The following is a 26,957-nucleotide window of genomic DNA, read 5'->3' on the forward strand; positions in this document are numbered from 1 at the left end:
GGTAGATCTTGAGATTTATATTAATAATGAATTCCTCAACCTTATGTAATAGTTAGACTGTTTAAATAATTCATTGTCTAAATAAACTTGGTTGAGTGAGTGTAAAATCTCAAACGAAATAGTATTTAAAGTTGAGAACTACGCGAGGTACGTTGCGAGGGTGATAGTCCTTCGTTGGAATAATGTTACTGATTACACTATACTAAAACATGGGTTAATTATTTTTAGTATTTTTAGTTGCGTCGCTGTTTAACCGGTCAGTCACTTTTTCTAAATCTATTATTAACAAGTTAGTTAATTGCAAGCAAGAATCATCTTTATTTTTCTGTACATCTACGGCTTGAGGTCTTCAAAATGAGACTAACCCATTTTTTATGTGCAACTATCGTCCCATAATCATCGAGCCAAAAATCGGCTTACGCTGTTAGCATATAGGATAGAGATTGTTATATTTCTGTTTTACTAAATTGATTTACGATTTTCCTATATCTAACGAAGTATCTGGTGTGTTCCGGTTTGAATAATGAGTGAGCCTGTGTAACAACAGGCACAAGATATAACATCTTAGCTTAGACAAGGTTGGTGGCACATTGGTAATGTAAGGTATTTTTAATACTTCTTAAAGAATGTCTATGGGCTTTGCTGACCACTTACCACCAGCTTACACATTTGTCCGTTTACTTACCTATAAAAAAAAAAGTTTTTCTCACAACTTTTAACTAATAAATTATAAGAAACAGCTTATTAGTAATTCAGATTTCGTCTTTAATATTGTCCGTTAGCTTAGGAATTATGGTAAGATCTTAATACTTTTCTTTAATTATAATTTAAAATTAGCTAAAGCCAAAGGCTAGTTAGATTTCTTACAGTCTGTCGTATAAATGATCAATATTCAAATTTTTAAAATGATATTTCAAATGAAATACGATGTGATACATGTTCGTGCTGAAACCAGATGCTTTACGGCTAATATCTTATTTTGTATTCTGTGTGTAGAGTCTAACATTTATATTCTGTCAACGTACCTACTACACTACATATTTCAGACTATCTTCATATTATTATCCTAACGCTTTTAGAAGTTCAAACTTCTAAGCGGTTCTCTTTATTATAATAATTTTAAAATAAGAAAAGCAATTTCTGTTCAATTACTTTAGTTTCTTTAGTGGTTATTTTCAAATTAAATAAACTTTTACATTTAATATAAATGAAATTTAATGGCTTTAATAAAAGTTTAATATTCGCGTTCCATTTGCAGTCTTCGTACTTTAACAATAAAATTATACATAAAAGTGATGTAACATTTATTCGTCTAATATAACAGTTACACACGTGACTAAAAACTTCGTTTCTCTGTTGTTAGCTTATTTTTCTCGTTACTTTACAAAAAATATCATTCAGTGTCACGTCTACCGAAATTAAAATCAAAATATTCTTTATTAAAGTAGGCTAATACAAGATCTTTCGAAGGGTCATGTTAAAATGTCGAATTAAATGTAAAGTTACGACTTGTTAGGAAAGGATATTGAGAAGAACCGGTGCGAAACTCAGTAGTCACTCTTTTTCACCATTTTTAGTATAGAGTATGTCAATAAAGTACCATTAAATTTAAGTATTTCTTGCCTAGAAGTCCACAAATACTAAATCCACTCTATTTTCTCATTAATATATACTTGTATTGATTAATATGCCTTATTTTTTTTTTTAATATGAGCTTTAAATATTTTAGTAGGCAAAGTTAAACATTCCTCTTTTTAAATTATATTATAATCTTTATTGAAGAGCCGAGATGGCCCAGTGGTTAGAACGCGTGCATCTTAACCGATGATTTCGGGTTCAAACCCAGGCAGGCACCACTGAATTTTCATGTGCTTAATTTGTGTTTATAATTCATCTCGTGCTCGGCGGTGAAGGAAAACATCGTGAGGAAACCTGCATGTGTCTAATTTCAACGAAATTCTGCCACATGTGTATTCCACCAACCCGCATTGGAGCAGCGTGGTGGAATATGCTCCAAACCTTCTCCTCAAAGGGAGAGGAGGCCTTTATCCCAGCAGTGGGACATTTACGGGCTGCTAATGCTTATAAAAATAATCTTTATTAATAATTATATTTATTATAACATTTTAAATATGTATACAAATCAAAATGACTACTGTACAAGTCATGACCGCATGTAACGATGGCAAGAATGCTAGCAGCATTTTCTCTTTGAATCGTAATTCCGATTCTCTGGGCGAAAAATGAACCAGCCCTTCTGTCACCAGAGGAGACAATTAGACGGGATGTCATATATTTTAGAAATGTTTTTGCAATCTTAGTGTTGCAAGATGCAAATATTTGAAGAGAAAAATGAACAATACTATTATTTTATAAACGAATAATTGTTTATGATTCATAAATATGTGACTTTAATAAATAATTAAATGTCATTCGTAAACTTTCAATACGTATAAATATTTTAAGCATACTTCACTTTTTTGTAACATAAAAGAATAAATAACATTAGATACTAATTAGCCAACTGTGTACACTGACAAGAAAAACGTATTTATTTTAATAAAGCAGAAGTTTAAACGACCTGCAATAGACAAAAGTTTAATAATATTCAAAAATAAACTTATAATATTAAAAAAAAATGTGAAAATCATAGAAATAGAAATTTCAAATAAAATATTATTCATTTGAATTATGTAAGGTATTCGGAATAACGTTAATGTTGCCAGCTTATGGAATAACATGGTAATTAATATCGCTGATAATTCTTAAAAACGATATATATATTACAAGCCTTAGCGTTATTCGTTACATATGACGCACATTACTTTCTGTCAGTACACGATCGAATTATTAATCGAGATACAATTTAATCATTGGTAAATTAATATATACTTTCAGCAACCAAAAGCGAGGTAACACATAAAAGAATATCACAAACAAATACTGCAAACTTCAATAATGAGATAACATCAAGTAAAATCAAAATGGCTTACGTGATCTTAATCACGACCGACACTGATTGTCACCATCGTCCGTACAATATAATCGATGTCAAGCAAATGTCCCGTTAGTTCTGAGTTGTTTTCGTCGGGTGGTTAATGACGATACATGAAAACTACTTACAGATGCATGAAAACTCCTTACAGTACATATTCTTTGAATTGGGATATAACGTCTCTGTAATAAGTGGATACATTATTGCAGAATATTTTTAATCAAGTATAATAGTTGAATAAAGTCAATTGACTGGCAATATTTACCCACACACATATATTATTTCAAATTTACACGTGTTTGTACAAATCCCGAGTCAGTATTTTTTCTGACGGGACTGTATGGCGTTGGGCTCAGCGTTTGCGTGCTAAATATTTAATACCGACCTGACCTGTATTTTAGACGATCGAAAATGAGGTCATGCGAATTATAGGACTGGAATAGAAAAAATGTTTAGAAAGTAATATTTACAAGTTGCTTGAAAAGGTTTACTTTTGGTCTGGTACAAAGCTGTTTGAGATTTTACATAAAACGAAACAAAACGGTTTTGTATAATTATAAAACATATTATGTACATACAAAAGCATTTGTAGCGCTCGTGAGAAACAATTTTCGTTTGGATTTGTTTGCAAAGTGCAGCCTGTTGACAGTGTCAGATATACTCACGTGTTGAAAGCCGCACTAGAAATTCGGTTGCCAATTGCCGTTTGTCAACACGGCCCGATCCAACAACACCTCTCTACCCTATCTCCTCCCTTATTAACCTGGTTTTTCTACTCAAAACATGATGTTTTTTAATGATGAATTTTACTAAAATTTCAATGATGAGTGAAATGTTTTCATCAATACAATTCTTAATATATATATGTTAACTATAATATATGTTAACTAGTTGGCACCCGCGGCTTAGCTCGTGTTTTATAAGTAGCTCGTCAGGTTTTGTGTATTTTTTGATACCTCTCCTCCTCCCTTGGGGTTCAAGCTTGCTTCATACCAAATTTAATTTAATTCGGTTCTATGGTATGGCGTAAAAGCGGCGTAACAGTCAGAGTTACTTTCGTATTTCCAGTATTAGATGACAACGTTTGTGAAGACCTATGTTTAATATTAGTAACTCGAAAGTTAGCGTAGATCACGACCTTAGAATGCCAATAAGTTTATGTGTCGACTATAATAATTATATCATATAAAGCATACACGCATCAAACTCACGCACTATCGCAAGTCAAGTCGACTATACAACAAGATTGGGATAGGAAGTGTCTTCTTAAATAATAGCACGGCTGTTGTATCTGTTTTCGTAAACTGATTTGTACGGACTTATATATACATTTTTAATAAATCCATGGACTAATAAAATGAAAAAAAAAATAGATAAAGGAATGAGTGGGATTGTTTTGTCACCAGTATCAAAAGTGGCTTAAAAATCGATTGGTCGATCGCTTGTGATTAGGAATTGACTTAAAATTCAGTTTGAAGTTAAATAATAATTTGTAAAAAGAATTAAATAATTTTAAAATAAAAAAAAAACGACAACAATATGAAATAATATATATGGAAATAACTAAGATTTTAACTTCCAGTGTTCGAAACGCTGATCAAAGTCAGATTTACTAATGCGATTAAATACTGAACGCTCATTGGTCGCTCAATGCGTTATCGGATGCTATCAACCAATAGCAATTGAGATAGAGGGTTAATTAGTTAATATGGATTTGATTAGCATTTCAGAAAATTAGTTAATATGTAAACTTATTATCGATTGACGATTGTTTAGCCAACTGCTTCTTTTATTTATTCAAAATTCAATTTGAATCTATTCACATAATAGATTTTAATACACTTCGTAAATAACAATGGCTATTGTCCGAATCGTTATAAGTAATATACATATTAAATATTAATATGACCAATAATTATAAAAGTAGTCAACAATATATATATATATAATTTTTAATTGTACTAATGTAGTGCCAAGGAAATAAAAAAGAATTTTATGTATTTTTTTTCTTGGCAAAGTATCTAATCCTTTAACCGATCCAATAGTGAAATAATTCCAACTTTGCTACTATCGTAGTCTTCAACGTAGCGAACCGCATACGAATTCCAACTGCCACGCTCGGAAAATGTGAACGTTCTACGTTCCATTCGGAAAACGTTATCAAAATGTTAGACGACTTTTCTATTCTGCAGGTGCAGCCGAGAGGAAACCTATTACAATTTCTGCATACATTCGAAGACGTCAACGTAACACTGTTATACATTAGATATCATTTTGCGAGATAAAATAATTACCTAGAAATGTCAAGTTAATAATTGTAAGATTTTAAACTGAATCATAATAGTGTGTAATGTGTGTGTGTATGTCTAAAATTTAAATCCGTTTCAAGCTACAATAGAAATGTAAAATATTAATTTTATATAAAGTTATATCAAGTTTTTTGAAATATTTCATATCGATTAATTACATAACTATATAGTTGAAATAATATGTGTAAATAACAAATCTTTTCTTTTTAGTATGTATGGAGCGTCCGGAGCGGCACCGAGAGAGGCGCGGGGGCAAACGCGAGAGCGGCCCGATGTTCTACCTGCGCCGGCGCCGCTCGAGCCTCCAACGTCTGTCCCCTCTCGCCTTGGGAAGGACAGCGTGGCACGGCTCACTCTTACCGGACTCTCTTATGTTGTTACTGTAAGTACATAGTCAATATGTATAACCTTACTTTAACAAAAAAAAATCCTTATTTCTTTATCTGCTTTATTGTTATTAAATGTTCATGTCTAATTCAGTTACAAAAGTGCCATATATAAGTCAGATTAGATCCGTCTTTTTATTTATGTCAGGACGGAAGAACTGAAATGTTGAACAGGAAAAATTCGGATAAATTTAAAACTATACGTTCATAAACAAAGAAACGAACTAAGCAGATATCAGAGTCAAACAGTATAAGAGATTGAATTGAATTAGACGGTAATTGTTTTCCAATAACAACTGTATACAGTAGTATCATAATGTAACGCAACTAAACCAGATATTAGATAATTTATATCATAGGTAATATTTAATACAAGTTTGATAAAAATATATAATGAACCTAAAAAAAAGGAAATTACAATTGATGCTATAATAAATATAATTGTTCTTTATAACTCTATATATAAGTAAACTGTTTCTCAGATATTCAGACTATGAGATTATATAGTTTGCTATTGAAGTGGCAATTAGCAATTTTATGCAGAGTGCACGTATCTATAAGTAATTTGCATTCTTTCAGAATTTTTAAGTTTATCAATTCAGTCTATCATTGTGTAATCAAATACTGCGTTTAAGAACCTGTTTAGAACATAAAATCCTAAAACGAGGTTGAACTAACTACAGTGTCTTAATTATTATTATATTATCTTATAGATTAATGACCAATATTCTAATATGCTTCGTATACGTAGAGCTATTTTGTATATAGAAACTCGAATTTCACCGCAGAACATGAGCGAGGAATGTCAGAATGTGATATGCGACACTGCTTATTATAATTATAAAATTTATAGGATACACGTATTAAAACGGCGTATCATCGTAAGCTGGCTGTCAAGATTTCAAGAATGAAATACAAATTAAATTCTTACAGATTCGCACTGAGGTGTGAAGTAAAGTATGATGGAATATGTTTTGATGGCTTTACCAATTCTGGATATGAAACCAGTCTTTGGTTGGCTTTGCTTACAATATAATCATAATGATTGCATTTAAGCAAACATACTCATTTTTAATTACCGTCTTCATAGTTTTCTGTTTGATCTAATGGTTGACTGGCAGAGAATGCCTTCAGGCATTAATTCCGCCTTTTGTCCCATTTACTTTGTGGTGGTCTATAAAGAATATAAATAAAAAAATAAAATAAAAAAAATACTCTTGATATATTTGCTTATTTTAACCAATAATTAGAATTGAGAATATTTTTATTTTTTGTAAATGTAATGACATAGCGCTTAGTAGTGCTTATTGTCCTATAATTTTTAATGAACTAGATTACAATGGAATCAATGTTCCTTTGTACATAATTAACTACGTCAAAACAACTGATATTGCGGGTATGTTTATATAATTAGCATAATTGATTGATTTATCGATTTAGTGTAAAAGATTATTCATAAAAATTAAGAAAAGTAGTGGCCCTAAGTTAGAACCCTGCGCAACTCCAGAGGTTGTTAGGAGTGGATCCGACTCAAATATCTATATAGGTATGTTAGTCGAATCCATTTTACTATATAGCAACAATAGAAATAAGCCAGCGATAAAGGTTACGATGAATACCTAAAGCTTTTGCCAGTATTACGGTGTAATTGACGCGGTCAAATGCTTTTGATAAGTCTCGGAATCCGTCTGTTTTTATTATCAAAGGATTTACATAAAAAGTTTGTACAGACCAAAATTTAGTGTTTGTTGAGCGTCCAGTCGTGGATCTTATTTTATTATTATGGATGTTCTATTATGCTGAAACATGCTTAAAAGGATCATAAAAGCAATCACATGTTCAGATATTTTGGCAAAGCAATTAAGTATATTATTGGGTCGGTAATTTTTAATCATTTTTGTTGCCCGATTTGTGAATAGGTATAATTTTAGTTATTTTCCATAATAAGAAAAATATCCAATTCATTAGATTATTATAGATAGATCATTTGTTACATTACAATTCACAATACGGTTGACAAAGGTACAGCTAATTGTTCAAAAATCGTTTAATAAATGTAGGCGGAAGGTCGTCTAGACCTTTATTCGAGTCTAAAGATTGTATAGTATGCTTATCATAATTTATACAGTGTGTATAAAAATGCAAAAATATTTATTTTAAGAACGACCCAATGAATATTAAATGAAGACAAGTTAGTACTTTCATAAATTGTGGTAGCCGTTGTATTTGAATTAAAAATAAATCTCTACACAATTATTCTCCTTCCAAAAATATTATATTTCAATGTCTGGATAATCTCTCTTATCTCGGATATTAAAATATCTTTCATCGAAAACAGTAATTAGTTTTCTATAACTTAAATAATGTCGCTTTAACTATGCTTGTTGTGGTAACAGGTGCCTAAGTTCTAAAGTCATTTCCTAGAGGGTAAACATTAAAAGTTAGTTAACATCTAAGGAGTTGCAGTAACGGGTTAAAAGGACTAAAAGCGCTTTAATGCTTAATGCAACACAGAATGTTTACTTTGTAAAATATATAGTGATAATATTAGAAAACTTCGTAAGTATACACTAACAGCTTAAATTTTGTATCTTTAATATATTTGTAGCACGTAAATGACATACCCGATATTAATTGGTCGTCACTGCAAAAACCGATTGCCACCGTTAAAAAATGAACAATTACTTACAACACCAATGCGCCACCAACCTTGGGAACTGAGATGTCCCTTGTGTCTGTAGTTACACTGGCTCACTTACCATTAAAGTTTTAACATAACAATACTAAGTATTGCTGATTGATGGTATGAATGATATGAATATACGAGGAGTGGGTGGTATCTATACAGACGGGCTTGCACAAAGCCAGGGTAATAAATCGAGTTTCACGTGATTCTATTCTCTTTTGTTGATTAGGAATGAAAATTAAGATGAATTTTATGTGATATGAGTTCCCTTTTTTATTTTAAGATGATTGATTATTCTATTACGTTTTATATTCGGGCGTATTTGGGGCATGATTTGATGAAGATCAGTTTCACTTAAATAATATATTTTTTATACTTAATAAGATAATTTATTTTATTTCATGCTAAAATTTAAACTTACTTTCCAACGTCAATTTTCTTATAAAATATGGCATAACGATCAATGAGACGAGATTTTTATTAGAAAAAGCGAAAATTTATCATTCCATCTTGGAAGGTTTTGATGTCGAGGCACTTAATAGGCTTTACGTTGCAAGCTTGCATCTGTTTTGTAAGACTTAGAACAACTTAAATAGCTAGGTAACATGTATCGCCTATTACATCACGTAATACACACTCAAGATTATTAAAGGTTATTAAATGTTACATTTATTATGAACAAGTCCTTCAGTGTAATTTTTTTAAGCATTTTTTGTTATATTGAGGATTTTTTTTTAAAATTTAGGTTTACTTAACATTTTGTTTCGTTTGTAATGTATGAAAATATATATTGTTTTAATGTTTATAACAATATATATTAAAATAAAAATAAACATACGGTAATATGTGTTTCAGTGTATAGGTATATATATATTTAATTAGTAATGTTTCACACGTACGAGAGAGTAAATATCGTTTCGTGCGCTTTGATAGCGATCGCTCGTAGAATATATATAAAGATTTAAGAGTTATATTAAACTTTACGTAGGAGATTTGTTGAAAACTAACTGGGGATTCAGTGATAGGAAGAATTTATGTTTTGTATATAAGTTAAGCAGTAATAAGAAGTAGCATTCGTGCAATATAACTATTATAAGGACATCGTTTTATCAATAAATGTGCAGAAATACATTTCATTGATCTGGTTATAAAAGGATCAATATCAATATATTAATATAATATTTAGTAATAAGAATAGGAACAATGAACATATTTATAATAACGTTTTATATAACATTCTATTTTGAGTAATAATCTACGATTGGAAGCGTTGATAGCGCAATGGTTTAAAGACCGCCTGGTGATGTAAAATATCGCAGGCTCAATCCTGACCCAGTGGGCTATGGTCATCCCCTCTCCTAATACGAGCTCTAAGCTTAAAGCTGTGTATAAGGGCATTTCTTATATATATTGATTGAAATTGAAAATACTTGGCTAATTAGATGATGCGTTTTAACTTTAGTTTGGCTCTATAAGCAGCCACATATTTGCCTTTTAATAGAAGATCATTATTTAGTTTTAAATTAAATTCAAGGACATGCTTACGGTTGAATACACTGAACACTTTGCTCGTACGAACAATTCGTTTTCTCGCATTATGTTATGATATTTCAGAGCGGTGGAATCCTAATTCCGATAATGTATTTTTATGGAGCAATGAACTCTATTACTATCGGTTATTCCTATTCTCTTAAATGCTGAAATGGATTATGAGTTTCATGGTTCTATAATTTCAATTTGTCTATTAGAATGTATTAGAAGAATTTTAACTCATTTGCCCGTCTGGGTAGATTTACTACGCTATCATCAGATATTATATTGCCCAACAACAATGCTTAGTATTGTTGTTGTTGAATGAAATAACGACAAGATGTTGGCAAAAAGTGACAATATCTTATTTCCCAACGTTGGTGGCGTATTGGCAATATAAGGAATAGTTAATATTTTTACAGATTCTAAGTCTACAGATTCTAAGGACGATAGCGACCTCTTACCACCAGATGGCCCTTCTGTCGGTTCGCCAACCTATATTATAAACAAACATTCATTCATACATACATACATATGTTAATAAAAAAAGTAAACTTATTAAGTAAAAAAAAAACATGAAATAAGCAATTTTGTTTCACTGTATTATGAATTTCATTTACTAAAATACATATTTTCTCAACATATATACAACATTATCCAGTGTCGCCAGCTAGAAAAAAAAAACTGTTTTACTTTTAATATTTTAAGTCTAGGAAACTGGGTATTCGCATTCCATGATATATTATGTATTGAATTGCATAAACTATAGATAAACAAATGGCGAATTTCGCGCATGTTACACCGCGGTGTAAATATATACGGCTCCAATAATTTCTCATTTTAGTGGCATCCAAAATATGCGACAGACGAATTAGGCTACCATATTTCTGTGCAATAAATTATAAAAGCGATGTCTTTAGGGATCGAGTCGAGCTTTATGGCATCGTAAATAACATAGTCGCTGGTCGTAGCAAAACCCCCGAAAGGAACTCTCAAGGTACATAATACAGGCGCTTCTCTTAAGAGCACTATGCCTTAAAAATGGATTTATAGAGTGTAGCATGCAAATGTAATGTTTTTATTTATAATTCTTATTTTTCTGAGCGAGAACGGACGTGATAAATGAGCAACGTCGAGTTTGCTGCCATTAACGATTACGGGGCGTATTTATCATATTTACAAAAATAACCCGAGTTAAACTTGTTTGTTATAGAAATTATTTTCGTTTTTGTACATTTTTTATATAAAAGCGGATGGCGGCATATCTGTTCGAGATTAATAGACTTCGATACACTTTAGCTGATCACCATGATCGTACTTATAAGTTTTTGTTCACGAAGAAAGTTTTTTAATAATGTTTGATAGTGCACGTCAATTTTTACACCAATCAACCGATCACCATGAGAGTAGGTATACACTTCAGAATGGAAAATATTTAAGCGCTTGGTGGTAGGGCTTCGTGCAAGCCCGTCTAGGTAGGTACCACCCACTCAACATATATTCTACCGTCAAACAGCAGTACTTAGTATTGTTGTGTTCCGGTTTGAAGGGCGAGTAAGCCACTTAAACTACAGGCACAAGGGACATAACATCTTGGTTGGTGGCTCAATGGTTATTATTATTTACAGCGTCAATGTCTATGGGTGGTGGTGACCACTTATCATCAGGTGGCCTACTTGCCCGTCCGCCGAACTATTACATAAAAAAAAAACAGATAATTGTTTAATAACAATTATAGATGCATTATGCAGGATATTAACGAGTATTATATGCCATCGAATATCTCCTTAAATTGTTTTATTTTTTTTAACAGGCGGTTACAAGACGCTCACGCCAGTCAACGACAACGCAATGGTCACGTTCGTTTCGAGGCAGCGCGAGCAGTCCACACGACGACGTCGACGTAGATGACGTATTCTTTACCCCTCAAGCCCTGACCTCACCACTAAATCAACATCATCACGACGAAGATAATGTTGATGGAACCAAAAGGTAAGTTTTTAAAACCTTAATTATCTATTTATATGACTATCGAAATTATATTTCTTCTTTTTAACGGGTGGTTTATACGTCTGTGTCTATGGTCGAAAAAGACCTATCGGTTTATCGTCATATTAATGAAATAGTTGACTTGTGTGTGCTGATACTAATTATAAATACAACAACAAGTTTAAGAAGTTATGTTAGTACTTGTAGTAAATTACCTATGCGAGCAAATTGAAAACAGCAACTTGTGTAATTACTAAGTAGATTCGAAATATGTGGTTAGTGTTTATACTTGCAAAGGTAAATGTCACGACGTTATACGGACCCCGGAGCGAATGTACTCGTATATTGTTTCGAATAAATGACAATTGGATAGTGCAACTAGTTGTAAGGCACTATAAAAGCATTGGAGTATGGCATCCAAAAAAGCGAAAATAAGCCAAAAATAAAAGGCAACGTTATCACTTAGTATGGAAAATAAATGTTAATAAATATTATTATATAACGTATTCAGTATGAACTGAGTTTATGTTAAACAGGAAATAATGTTACTTCAGATTAAAGATCTTGATAATTCTCGTTATAATCGTTTGAATACTGAAAAAGATTTAACTACTATTGTTCGAGATTCAATATAAATTAATTTGGTGCAATAAAGTCACATTGAAATCATTTATATATTTTAGACTCCTATGTTATAATGCATCAAGTTCCTGAAAGCGTATCGGTTGATTTACGACTTCGATTACCACCGACCAATGTTTAAAGTCAAATTAGTTAATCTGGGTGATTAGTGTTTCAAGTACTGACGGTATATGTTAAAATTATATAAGCCAAAAAGTAAGGTCAACGATATAATATTTTTGGTTTTATTGCCTTGAAAACTTGGACAAATTTATTGCTATCGGATCCGTTGCCGTGAAAGAACTCGCGAAAAGTGGATAGGTTTATTGGATCTCAGATTGGATTAGCATTGAGTCAACAAATAACTCTAGGGTCTTTTAATAGTAATACGCTTCGATAAAGAAATCGAAATAACGTATTATTTACTCAGATTTTTTGTATTAAAAAAATACAATATAAGTATATGATAATAAAAATTCAAGTTTTTTTTATGTAATTGTATTTAATGTATATTAAATAAGTCATTTATTTGTTAGTACCATTAATTAATTATTATTCAATGACAGTTGATTGTCAGTTATTAATTGAAAACGTGCTGTATCTATACATCAAAAAATGTCATCCAACGTTATATAAAAAAGTATTATTAGTGTACAACAATTTTTTTTACTAATATGAAAAGGACAGATTTGAGCGTTAATTAAATATATATATAAACCGTAATTAGACTATCCTACCTAACCGATAGCTGAAAAATGACTTCCACTTCTCGATAATTAAAGTGACACCAGGATAAATATGTATACTTTTGTTAAATAATTATCATTTTTAAATTAAGTAATGAAGAGTATTTATACTTTTGATTAAGCGAATACTTGCTGGTCTAACATTTTGCAAACTAAATTCACTTTACCCGTGGCAAATCTGAAACGAAGTTTTAGTTAATAATCGCACTCGGCTCTCAAGCCCGCGTCGTATTATTACATCATATTGCGCTAACTTGACAGATTAATTAACTTCAAATTATGATTACACTCTCGCGTACTCACATTCACAGCAAATGTTTTAAAATAAGCAGTTTGAACTTTACATTTTGTACGGATAGAAAAAATTACTATACACGTATACCATTGTGTGTGAGGATCTAGAATCGACTTGATTGTTATTTTAAGACAAAGTTTAAGAAAAATCACTAATCAAGCTCTAATTTGAAAAACTATTAACTGAAATAAATCTAAACTTGTTCTGTCAATTAAGAATCGAATAATTATAAATGTAGAGATTACTAGTGATAAATGTTGTAGTGAAATTTTATATGTAAATATTAATTCAATTATATCAAGTCATACAAGCTAATTATACAACTTTACCCAACAACCCAATGGTTTTTATAATCATGTAAAAGGCGTTTGACAGTTAAATTGTTGTCTAATATAGCCAATGCCTTTTGCGAAGGACTATTTAAAAACGTCTTTGGTATTTTAAAATTTGATATTAAAATCTCTAACGTTACAACTAAATTTATGTCCGACCGACCGTCTAGATTTACCCTCCAAAAAGAGTTTATTCGAGAAATTCTTGAGTGCCAATTAACCCGAATCAGTGTCAAAATCGGTAAAGGTTATTGACACAACAATAATTTACTTTTTAAAAAATAAATTGAAAATGTTCTTATTTTTAAATAACTACGTAATAATTAAAAAGTATTTAAAAAAAGGCAAAGTTTGATTAATTGAAAAAGGATTACTTGTATATTGAAATTGTGAGTTTAATAAACAAAGATTTCCTCTTGAATTTCATAACTAAACAATTTTGAGTCTTTCGTCATTATTTTTGTACTAAAAATTATTTAACTATTTTTTTTATTTATTTTTTATTTATTCTATTTATTTAAAAATATATTTTAATAACTTTGACTTTCTGATAACGACTATTTATACAAAAACTTTTTGAAAAATATTAAGATATACTAACAAAATAGGGTTTGCTAGTAATTATATTGATTTATAATTGCTTTTGCTGACGATTGCCTTAGGGAAGTTCGATGTGAATTGAGATTTATTTACTTTTATTATGTTTTTATAAAGCAATTAAATCGAACGGCGTCTAATTAGTTGGAATTATGTCTCTGTAACATTGTGAGAAGTTCGCTTGCCGTTATTATCAATTTTTAGCATCTAAAATCGGCTTATTCATTTTAGAGGAATTTTTGTTCTAATTATTACAAATATTTTAAATGCGCAAAAAATTGTAAACTCATTGTAAAATTGAAGTAAGTAGGCATTTCCTATTGACCCTGAATCTAAAGTTATTGAATGCGACAAACAAAATTAAAGAAATATGGAGCCTTATTTTACTTTATTCTATATTTATATTCGCTCCTATAATACACGTAGTTAAGAAGGCATTTATTTAATAAAAAAAGGTGTACTCAGACAAATACAACTTGAATATTATTTGAGGACTCATTTCGAATCTTTGCTAACGTTTATGATTAACTATATTCAAACAACTAAATTAAATTCCCTGAATTTGTATATGAGAAATGTTTTAAGTTTTTATTTTCTCAATAAAAATATAACCGATTAAATCTAATAATTCCATCGATTGCCGCTTGCTGGAAATTAAAGATAAAAAATATCGATATATTTTAGTCAAACCTATTTAAAGCATGCAGCTGACAAAATACGTGACTATTATAAATTAATACTACAAGAAATAAAACAATGTGATGAATTATAATAATTTATATGATATTGAGGAAGCTAAACAAATGTTTTTTACTCAATACTTTAAAATTAAATGGGATTTGTTATTATTTAATTATTTTTTTTAAATGCTATAAAGTATATCGGAGTACTGATATTGTTGTTTAAATCAAGTCAGTCGTTGGTTTTTTTTTCGTTTTCATATAAATCGAGATTCCGAGGTTCAAAGGTAAAAGGTATGAATTAATAAATCACATTAAATTAATGCAAATTATTTTTAGAGTCTAGGCAATTCCCCCTACAAAATTCCATCATGTTCTTTAGAACCACCAGTTACCACCGTCCTTGAACTAATTTGGTACTTGAGTCAATCATTAATAACTTTCTTAAGGTCCGTAATATTCACTAGCAGTTCTTGTTACGGTTTAAATGTAACGGTTTGTCTCTTAATTTAGAAATTAGGTTATGAATTTAATTCCATTGAAACTATTAAATACAAACAAAATATTCTTCACTCAAATAGGCTCATAAAAACACTTTTAAATTGGCATCCTATAATGTTATATTAAAAGTAAAGCTAACACCGTTTCGGAAAGTAGATTCGAAGAAGAACCGGCTTTACTTGGTGTTAGGGCTTTGTAAATGTCCGTCTGGGTAGGTACCACCCACTCATCAGATATTCTACCGCCAAACAGTAGTACTCAGTATTGTTGTGTTCCGGTTTGAAGGGTGAGTGAGCCAGTGTAACTACAGGCACAAGGAACATAACATCTTAGTTGCCAAGGTTGGTGGCGCATTGGTGATGTAAGGAATGTTTAATATTTCTTACAGCGCCATTGTCTACGGAAGGTGGTGACCACTTACCATCAGTTGGCCCATTTGCTCGTCCGCCTACCGATAACATAAAAAAAGAAAAAGAAATTTGCTGTATAAAATTAACATGGCTATCGAAACCTACGTTTCATGCGAATTTATGGTATTGAAGTTGAATTTATTATTATAATAAACATACCCCTTAACGAGGGTATAAATAATAAAACAAAGTTACATATAACATTGACAAGTAGGTTGATTATAATAGCGTTGAAATTGATAAGGCTTTATCGATCATAATAATATTACATTTCGTCTGAGTTATTGAATTATAAATTTCATTCATCCTACGCGCTAAAATTTAAATATAATACGTGTATAATGTGATGTATTATTATACTAAGATGTGTTTCGTTTTTATGTGTCCCGAGGGAGTGTTTCGCAAAGTGAAGTGAAGGCTGCTTCAGATGGAATATTATTAGAATCACGGTTATTTTACATTAATACTATATAATGGCGTTATTTTGTTCGTGGGGATTTGAGATACAGCCATGTAATAAATCCTTATTAATGTATTAATTTAATTAATATTCTATTAACTTTAAGACATTGATAAAAAGAGAAAATAAAAATCGGAGAACGTTGATGCTGATTTTCATTTAAATCTTCATATACAGCGTATCTGACAGATATATCAGTTTACCCAAATCTCTGTGACAAGGGTCTTTGAATGGGAGATTAAATCATTGGACCAACTAAATAATAAATAAGTAATATTGCATGCATGATGTTGAAAACTACACCCTCTACAATCTTTGATATATATATTTAATACTCGAGGCGAATTATTTGATTTTATGTTTCAATTTATTTAAATCAATAGATAATACTATTTTATGCAAATACAATTAATAAAAAATCTAAATATTTTATTCCAGTAGGCTCTTACAAACAAATTCGAACCACCATTTCGCGTTTTCTTTAACATCTAATAATTAGGTGGACTGGCAAATAAGTTATTTGTCATTGTGTGGTCACTACAGCTTATAGTCATTGACGCTTTGAGGACTATTAACGAAACCTTATATCACCAATACGCAACCAATCTTGAAAAGTAAGAAGTTTATCCATTGTGCCTTAAATAAACTTAGTTACTCATACTTCAAAATATAACACAACAATACTAATTTGTTCTGTTTAACAATAAAATAAGTTATGAGTGGAACCGAACAACCATCGGACTAAAATTGCTTTATACATAATATATGAAAAAATGTTTTGTACAGTTTAAGGATATAACATTATATTCAACTTTTATTGTTATATATATATATATATATATATGTATTTTTGTTCATTTGTTTTATTACCAAATCTTTTATCTCATATTTCTTGCTATAATTTAAATTGATATTCGTGTTTTTTGGCACATTCAGAATTTTTAATAATTAATTGTATAATGAAATAAACATCATATTATGTCACCATTACAGAATAAGTTCTTAAAAAATATTTGTTTATTTATGTGTGTGGTATTTTATTTAATATATATAAAAAGTTATTTAAAATTCAATTTATAACAAGAAGATAAATATAATAAAAGTGCAATAGAATTGTATTAGAATTAACCACTGAAAACGTTTGAAAACTAACGTCAATATTTTTTGGGAACGAAGTTCTTTTACGCGCCTTACAGTTAGAGTCGAGGCAGAAATCTTCAGAAAGGCGAAAGCGATATCGTCCCTCTTTTTCTCTTACGCTCTGTCTCTTTCTATTTTATACGGTTATGTTAAATATTATTTATACTTACTTTTGGTTATTGTTTTAATTCGCAAGGGACTTTTTAATAACAACTGTACTTCTTGTCATGGAATTATTCTCGAACTTTGTTAATTTATTTCATTGAGTCTGTTATTTATAAAGCGAAAGACTATTCATTCCAACCGAATCCCATGACACCTCTTTTATAAATTTTTATTAATAACTTGTTGTTTTTAATCGGACATATATTATAATAAATAATCGTAATATTTTTAAAATTGTTACCATTTTATGTATTAAGCATAGTAACAATATTGAAAGATTAATTATACAAAAACATATTAACGAATTTATAGATAATGATAAATTTGATGTATTAACGAAATCTTTTGTCATGAATTTATTACAGAACCTCGCGCGATATAATCTCTTTAAATAATCGCTTTTGTAAAATATCACCAAATTCCGAAATTTACTCATTGGAGTATTGAAATGTTAATAAAATGGTTTTCACTAGAATTAAATTTACATATTTCGACTTATCGAATGAACATTTGACGCGATCTTCGTTTGCCTAACGTACCATTATTATACCTAGTGTGAAATTGTATACCTAATTAGTATCTTTGTTAGCTACGCTTTAACGTTTTAACCTCAATCGATCATAATGAAATTTTGCATAAACGTTGCTATGTTTACAGAAAAGGACATAGGGTACGTAATACCCATTGACTAGGGTTTATCGGGTTAAGACGCGAGTTGAGAGTAGTTTTAAATACTTTAGTCGTCTTGTATTATAAAAAACAGCTCATACAATTTGCTGGGCATGGAGGAAAGAGAAATAATTTTCTTTCCTTCTAAGGAGCAGATTATTAGAGATATCCACCACTGTTTAAGTAAGTTGGTGAAGTAAAATATTTTGCATGATCATATTTTAATTCTTTTAGGTCTCCTTGGAATGTTTTTTGTGCCGCCTAGTATGAAATGAATTAAGGAAACAAATTAAGCACACGAAATCAAATACGAATTGGAAACGACCATGTCCAATTAACAAACGAAAATATATTTGTATAAATGTAATATAAAAACTATATCCTTAATATTTTTAACATTTCTTAAAACTCTTATTTAATAATAAAATAAAAGAGCGTCGCTATTATTTAATAGAAACGTATTTAATAACAGCAAACTTTGAAAATAACTCACGGTCAAAAAGGTCAGTTGTATAATTCAGACATTTGAAGTATTTTCAACTTCTTTATCTAGTTTGTTGCTCCCTTGTTATATTGTAGAAGTTTTTTGTAATACTCAAATATATTTTAGTCGAGCGAAATATCGTGACTTTGGGGACTTTAATTTTGTATCGCTTGTTCATATTCCTTAATTTTTAATTTTAATTGCATTTACTACAATACTGAATGAATTTATGTTTAATACCAAGAGAATTGATTTAATGGAATTGTTGAAGCGCGATTTTAGTTGATTGGGCCGATATTAAACACGCGTGGCTGCGCAAATATACTTTTTAGCGATTCCAAAATTCATAATAATTCTTGTCAACCGTTTAGAAAATATAATTCTATTTGTCAATGTTTTTTTTTTACGAATTCAACTAAAAACATTAATCATTTATACTATGCATTTTTTATGGTATAAGTTGGCGGACAAGCATATGGGCCACCTGATGGTAAGTGGTCACTATCGCCCATAGACAATGGCGCTGTAAGAAATATTAACCATTGCTTACATCGACCATGCGCCACCAACCTCGGGAACTAAGATGTTATGTCCCTTGTGCTTATAGTTATACTGGCTTACTCACCCTTCAAACCGGAATATAACAATACTGAGTACTGATGAGTGGGTACCAACCTACCCAGACAGGCTAACACAAAGCCCTACCACCAAAGGCTAGTACTACTATAGTAACGATACATTTTCCCTATAACTCTGGTATCTATGTTCCTAAAATAGGATTTAACATTGATTTATGAATTTCAGTGCCCGTTCTCCAATCCGGTCGTCAAGCGTGGAGTACAGAAGGCCAGAGAGGAGTGTACAGTGGGGTGCGGGTGGCGTTCGCATCCATACCCCCATGCTAGAACCCTTGGCAGACAATTCAAATAGAAGGCAGTTTGGGATGGGCGTTGTTGGCAGATTTTTCCGGTACGTCTGATAAGACACTAAATTTCATCGTTTAGTATCACTAACTCATTTATTAACTCGCTTCGACTTCATATTGCGGTTAAACTTGATTTACACGAACTTGAGAAATTATTTAGTTAAACAATTCATTATTTTAGTACATTATGGTTACATACTGATATCTATGTATGAATAAATGTACTAAGTATTGAGTGTTTTTTTTTTTTAATTATTATTCAAATTTACTAGTTTTACTTATAATGTTTTAGTATTTAGTAGGTGTTTGGGTAATTGTAATCTCTCTCTTTCTGGCGTATGAAATAAGAAGAGAGAACACTGTTCAACTTATCCCTGCCATAAACAACATTTGTTGGTAACGCCGTAGATGTATGTATCAGATGCTGTTTTAGCGATAAGGCCGCCTCTAGCAAATTGTTGAATGTAATTTATATCTATATTTATTGGTGTACAATAAGGAGTATTTTGATTTAATTGTGTAAAAAAAATAATAAACCATTGTAAAAAATACATCGATTAACGCAAAATAAAGCACATGCTAATATTTGAATTTGCATATGCATGTCCGTATTTGAACCCATAATCTTTCTGCTAAGATATCCGTATAATCACTGAGCTGTCGCGGCTCTTTTTTTATACGCATTTATACGTTATATTTTCAATTGATGTTTGTAAACTAGGTCGCAATAGATTCAAAATGATGAACCCACTGAAAATACAGTACTAGTATTGATTTTAAAGACTGCATTATTAATGGAAATATGTAGAACATTATGGATTCTACTTACTTGTAAGCGACTAAGTGACTATGATTATATGATTCAAATGCAACTCAGTGCACTTCACGTTCTGAGTGCTACCTTAATCAGTTTTAATATTAAATTGTTGGTACATTGTAAAAGCCTAGACGGAACAGCGGGTGGAATACGTGAATTTAAACCGAAGATTACTGGTTCAAATGCAATGACTAGTGTTCGGTGGACTACTAATCAGATGTTCTACCGCTAAAAAGCAGTAGTCAGTATTGTTGTGTTGCTGTGCCTGCAGTGTAACTACAGGCACAACGGACATAACATCCCGTTCCGTAGATTGGTGACGCATTGGCAATTTAAGGAATGGTTAATATTTCTTACAGCGCCATTGTCTATGGGTGGTGATGACCACTTACCATCAGGTGGCCTATTTTCCCGTTCGCCTACCTATATCATAAATAAAAAATTAGGCAGTAACTACATCATTGTGTATGAAGTACTGTCATACGTGTGTCCATCACTTTATAGTGGAGCAGCAGTGTGTAATCCTTTCCAAAGCTTTCCTAATTATTTTATATCACTTTTCATTTCGACGTACAAATTATTACTTAGCAAAATTATTACCGGAATTATTTATTAAAAGGAAAAAATATGTATATATTTAATATTTATATATAACGAAATTATTAAACAGTTACCCATTGTTCATGATCTTATCTCCCTACTTAATTGCCTTAAAAGATTAAAAATGATAAATTAATTCTTATATATTTAATTCCAATACTTTGATATTTCATACATCATAATCGATCAATCGTCGAAATTTAAAATCTATTAATCTGTCATGAAACAGTTACGTCACAATTCCGATTCAGTATTAAAATCAGTATAAAAGGTACAACCTTTCGGAATGTACATTCGGTCATATTAATTGTATTTAGTTACGTTTGAAGCTGAAACTACAATAAATAGTCATACATTTAATATAATAATAATAGGGTTTGGCATATGCTTCAAACGTTTTTGTAGAAAACAATTTCAAATACTTATAATAAAGTAAGGGAGATGTCGTGAGATACCCCGTTGGAACAAAGTTGTTTTTGCTATATAATGTTTTATATTAAAGACACAATGGAATGAATTAACAACGTATAAGACTAATGAAATGAATAGTAATAAAACTGATATCAAAAATACAGTGCAAAATAAAAACAAAAAATAAATTTATATTGAACTGTATATAATGCAAAGAGTCAGTCAATCAGTCTCTTTAAGAAAGATAGTGATATCTCCCTATCCCCCTGGAAAAGTATAACGGTCTTCCCTTACGTGACGATTTCTTTCAGTTTGTAAGTTGCGGAAAAGAACTTCGTTCCTCAACAACAATATCGTTCCTAAACAAACTCAGTAGATATATTTTTGATATTTAGTTAAATTTATCTCGTAAGTAGTCAGTTTTCAACAAAATATAATAATCGAGTTGAGCATCGAGATATAATAGATCGAATGGTCCTATTAATAATTTCATTTAGACTACACTTTGTTTGTATGTTGATTAGGTTTTCGATTTAAAAAGCTGATTCTGTGATTTTACTGTATCCGATTTTACATTTTATCCTTTCTTTCATATACGTTTGCCCATTTAGTGTTGTTGAAAAACTCTCTGTAAATAAAAAGTAGAGTTCATTGTTCATCTGAAAACTACCTTTTATAAAAATAAAAGAGAACGCTGTCTGCGGTTGGGGGCGAATCATTTTCAGGATTACTCGTTGGACGGAGACTCGTTGAGCTATCGATCCACGTCATAATTATTAAAGAGCTCCGCAAAGAGCTTAGCCGTCTATGAAGCTCACCTGATGTTTGCATAACATTTATGTTTTCATATTTCGCATGAAACATATTTAGTTTAATGCTGGACTAATCAAAATTCGAATGCAATGCGAGTTTCAAACGAATACGTTATGATTATAAATTGAAATGATATAGAGGTCAATAATTTCAGCATCGATTTTATTTATTACTTTAGTCGCTGTTCCACGTCTGGGTAAGATGTTAGGTACCATTTATCTTTTCTATGTGAGAAGGCTTTTTTACTTAGGATAATTATATCCTCTTATCAGATTCCGTCACGGAAGTTAATCTCTAGGGAGATTTATACCTAAGCAGGACATATTATAGTGATCAGTAACTGTGCAAATACAACTGCACTATCTTTTCTCTCACTCTGAAATCAAATCCGATGTGACCGGAAAGAGTTCAGGCACAGTTCAATCAGAGGCAGTAGTTTGAGAGTGTAAATACTACCAATTTTATAATTTTCAGCTGCTATATATCTCGATAACTTTTCCTGGAACGAATCGTATTTTAAACCGCCTTATAAACTAGCTAATACACCAACTATGCAGTCAAGCTATATTTTAATTTACATTTATACGTTATATATTTTATATCGTCGGCAGAAGTTTAATCTAATTCATTCAAAGATTGCCACGTGATTTGTATTTTTACCCAACTATCTAACACATCAATATCGTAAAGATAGATTCATCAATTAGTTTTATTAGATCTTATATTTTTTGAAGTATTTTCAAATTTTATTTACGAAAAATAAATCAAACTATTAAAGTTTTAAATGGGATATTAAAATTATATTGTCAGTTTCAAAGGCAGATTACTAATTGAGCTATTTAATGGTAAGTGATCACCGTTGCCCAGAGATATTAAATAGTAATTTCCATCTAAGATCGTATGTCCACTGGCTCACTCACCCCACAAACATGATTATAAGTAACTGCAATTTAACGGTCAATAATAAGAATGAATGGTAGGTGGTAAAACTTAATATTGTTCTAAAGTAAATTACATAAACAAAATAGTACAATGTATATCATCGTTTCAATGCTAAGTACGCAAGGATTACACAAAACGAAAACCTACTTTTAATTTCATAACTTGCTTCATTTTCTTTAACCGCATAAAAGTTATTACGTATTCTTTGAACACGAACAAGTTTCTGTTGTTTGTGAGTTTTATAAATAATGAAAAGTTTTGAACTCGAACAGCGTGAAGCTTATTAGATTTGTTGTGGATAGTAGCTGAGATACGAAATCTCCTTGTCGACTTGTGATTCCGAAACGTGTATGATATGGTCGCGTGTTAAAATCCTTTGAGCTAATGATTTTTTTTTATATGAATATTATAATGAATATTTGCACATGAAGACCACATTGTTATTTTTTTAAATACTTTGGTGAGCTGATAGATAAACTACATGATTGTAAATGGTCACCATCGCCCGTATACTTTGGCGTGGTAATAAATATTAATTATTCCTTCAAATGTCCCATGTGCAGTTAAAATTTCGTAAAATGTGAATTTAATATTAAATATACCAAGGGCATAATATACGTCTGTGAAGATACAAATATACAGAATTAATAATTTATTCAGCTTATAAAATGGCTCAGTTGTGGGTTAAGAACTTCTCTTCGTTTCAAGGCGGTCTAGAGATTACTCCACCATACTACTCGAATGCGGGTTGATGGATACTAGTGGTATATTTGATTTTGATGTTTTTCTTCGCCACAAGTTGAGTTATAAACACAAAATGGTCACTAAAAAATTTAGTGCACTGCGCGGGTCGGAATTCTGAATAATCGGTTAAAATTTACGTCTTCTAACTATTGGACCATCACGGCTCGTTACATATATATATATATATATATATATTAGAATAAAATCTTTGAAAAATTTTAGTTTAACACAATAAATATTACCGAATCACGTATAATGAGCAAGGTTGTACATTCATTTTATTTACATTTCATTTACACTGATTTTACAGCCAGCCCGATGTTTACAAAATCAGTTCTAAATTTCACAAATCGTTAGGTAACCTCCATGTTTGTAACAGGTAAATATAATTGCAAATCCGCAATGGAACAGCGTCGCAGAACTCAGCCGTGAAATATTATTTAACGAGCTATCTCTATACTAAGTTTATTCGCTACATTAAATTAATCCAGAACTTATTATTACGTATCTAAACTATATGGAAACGTATAATTAAACCTTTATATCGGTAACAAAAACACATCCAATACTAGCTGCCCGTCTCGACTTCGTTCGGGTAAAATACGAAGGTTGTTTTATTTATTTTTGCTTAAATAAAAATTCTGGAACCAGACTGCGACTGCCTACTGCCTACTAACCTACCATGTCCAATCTTAAAACATACGAATAAGATAATTAAAATCAGTCCAGCCCTGTGGGTGGAGTTCAAAGTACAGAAGTATTATGTATTAAGATGATTTATTTAAAGGGAAATTGTATAATTAACTTACATAGAAACGAGTGCTCCTGTCATAATTCACCTGTGGCCTCAATATATTTCCCTGCTTACCAGAAACTCCCATTTTAACTTTATGTAATGGATTTTTAAATTAATACCTCGTGGACATGGCATTGGGTGTTATTTATGAGATGGTATTTTGCGATTTTCTCTCTTTCGATCTGAGCGGTATTACTATTAAAATTCATGTTTCTATTTAATTGTACCTACTTTATCAATGGAATGAATATTTAATACCTACGGATTATGTTTCAAGTCATAATCATTATGAGAATATTTTCTCTACATTAACTTGATTGTATACTCAAATTTTGCACTAGCTATTCCGCGCGGTTTCACTCGCATTTTTACGAGTACGTCGTAGGTCATATCGTGATGGTATATAGTTGTAATAATTTCTTTTAAAATCGGGCTGATATGTCCTTTTAATGCGTTTAAGTATGTATCCAAACAAACTTTTTAGCTTTATGAAAAGTATAGATTGTTTTTTTAATAAATTCCCATTAAAAACTTTTTGGTGCTTTCCGGGTTAGATCGCACATTCCTCGGCTAAGATTTAGCTGTACAAGCCATCTTAGTTCTTGGACTATTTAATTGTAACATTGCTTACATTAGCTCTTAATCTTTGATGGTGAATGTTACGTTGAACTGAAATATGATATAGGATATTCTTTACGGTGAATCCATATTATAAAATAAAAGACAGTAATGTGTGTATTAATTAACAATTTCTTAATATATCAATAATAATTGTCAGTTAAAGTAACAGCAATATTGACGTATTAACAAAAGGACGCGTTGTTTCGCATCAACGGAAATTTGAATTTTGTATTCGTTTTTGTTGCATCACTAAAATGTTTTTCATGCTTCATCTTGTGTCTTTTGTTTTTTAATCTGAGTAGATGTTGTTAATTCTTGTTATAATTGACCTTTATTTTTGATTTTGTGATATTAAAATTTAATCGTATAAAATAATATAATTCACAGTCGATCCCTTCGCAAATCTGTGACGCATCAGGAAGAGATTGCTCAGCAGTTGGACGAACTAACGGACTACAGGCCATATTTTACGTGGTGGGTTAGTACGGTACAGACGCTGGTGTTGCTGCTTTCACTCCTCTGCTACGGATTTGGTCCAGTCGGCTTTGGAAGACATACACATTCGGGACAAGTCCTAGTGAAGAGCCTCAGTTTACAGCAGGTAAAGTTATTAGATGTAATTTGCAATTATTTATGTTATAATGAGTAGCTAGAACTAGATTAACTAGTAGTCCATCCGAAATTCGTATAAGTAAAATAAAGATTTTATCCTGAGTTTTTTTTCACCAATCAGAGATATTAATAGGTAACTTCGATCAAGCTGTGATCTGGGAGAAGATTTACGAACAAAATACGCTGTTTTTATATTAAGATGTTTAATAAATAACAACATAAATTATTTTAGTTAAATTAGGCTTAATATTATAATTAAATAATAAAACTGAAAATATCTTGAATGAATAAATAAATATCATGATATTTATTTATAATGTCATATTTTATTTGCAAAACCACTACTGTTATTACTACAATGCCTTTGTCAGTTGCTAGTGTTATGACGAAAAATTTGTTTTGATACATTAAACGTTATGTAGAACGCAAGTTTTTAATTGTTTGTTTTATTCAAAATTAAAATAAAAAAAAATGTTCTAAATATAAATCATATCACATTTATTCGAGTAGGCTTTTAAAAGCACTTTAACGTTATTTTACGGAATTATAATAAATGCAAATCAAATCTACGATTAATTTATTAAATCCTGAAAGTAAAATGTTCTTCACAGCGTATTGCACACTAATTAGTAAAGATATTTTACTCTTATATATTTTATCAAAAGAGCATATAATAGGTTT

General features: G+C 30.7%; 1 protein-coding gene across 3 annotated transcripts in view; it reads left to right on the plus strand.

The window, feature by feature from the left end:
• LOC125066040 (inactive rhomboid protein 1) overlaps positions 1–26,957 on the plus strand; it is a 134,424-nt gene that overhangs the window by 101,494 nt on the left and 5,973 nt on the right. For all 3 annotated transcript variants that reach the window (XM_047673932.1, XM_047673930.1, XM_047673931.1), the window contains exons 3-6: positions 5,515–5,686; positions 11,720–11,898; positions 19,800–19,964; positions 26,052–26,265. In XM_047673932.1, coding sequence (XP_047529888.1) covers positions 5,516–5,686; positions 11,720–11,898; positions 19,800–19,964; positions 26,052–26,265 — 729 coding nt within the window. In that variant the 5' untranslated portion in view covers position 5,515. The remainder of the gene's footprint in view (positions 1–5,514; positions 5,687–11,719; positions 11,899–19,799; positions 19,965–26,051; positions 26,266–26,957) is intronic.

Source organism: Vanessa atalanta, chromosome 8 (assembly GCF_905147765.1).
Source record: "Vanessa atalanta chromosome 8, ilVanAtal1.2, whole genome shotgun sequence".
NCBI lineage: Eukaryota > Metazoa > Arthropoda > Insecta > Lepidoptera > Nymphalidae > Vanessa > Vanessa atalanta.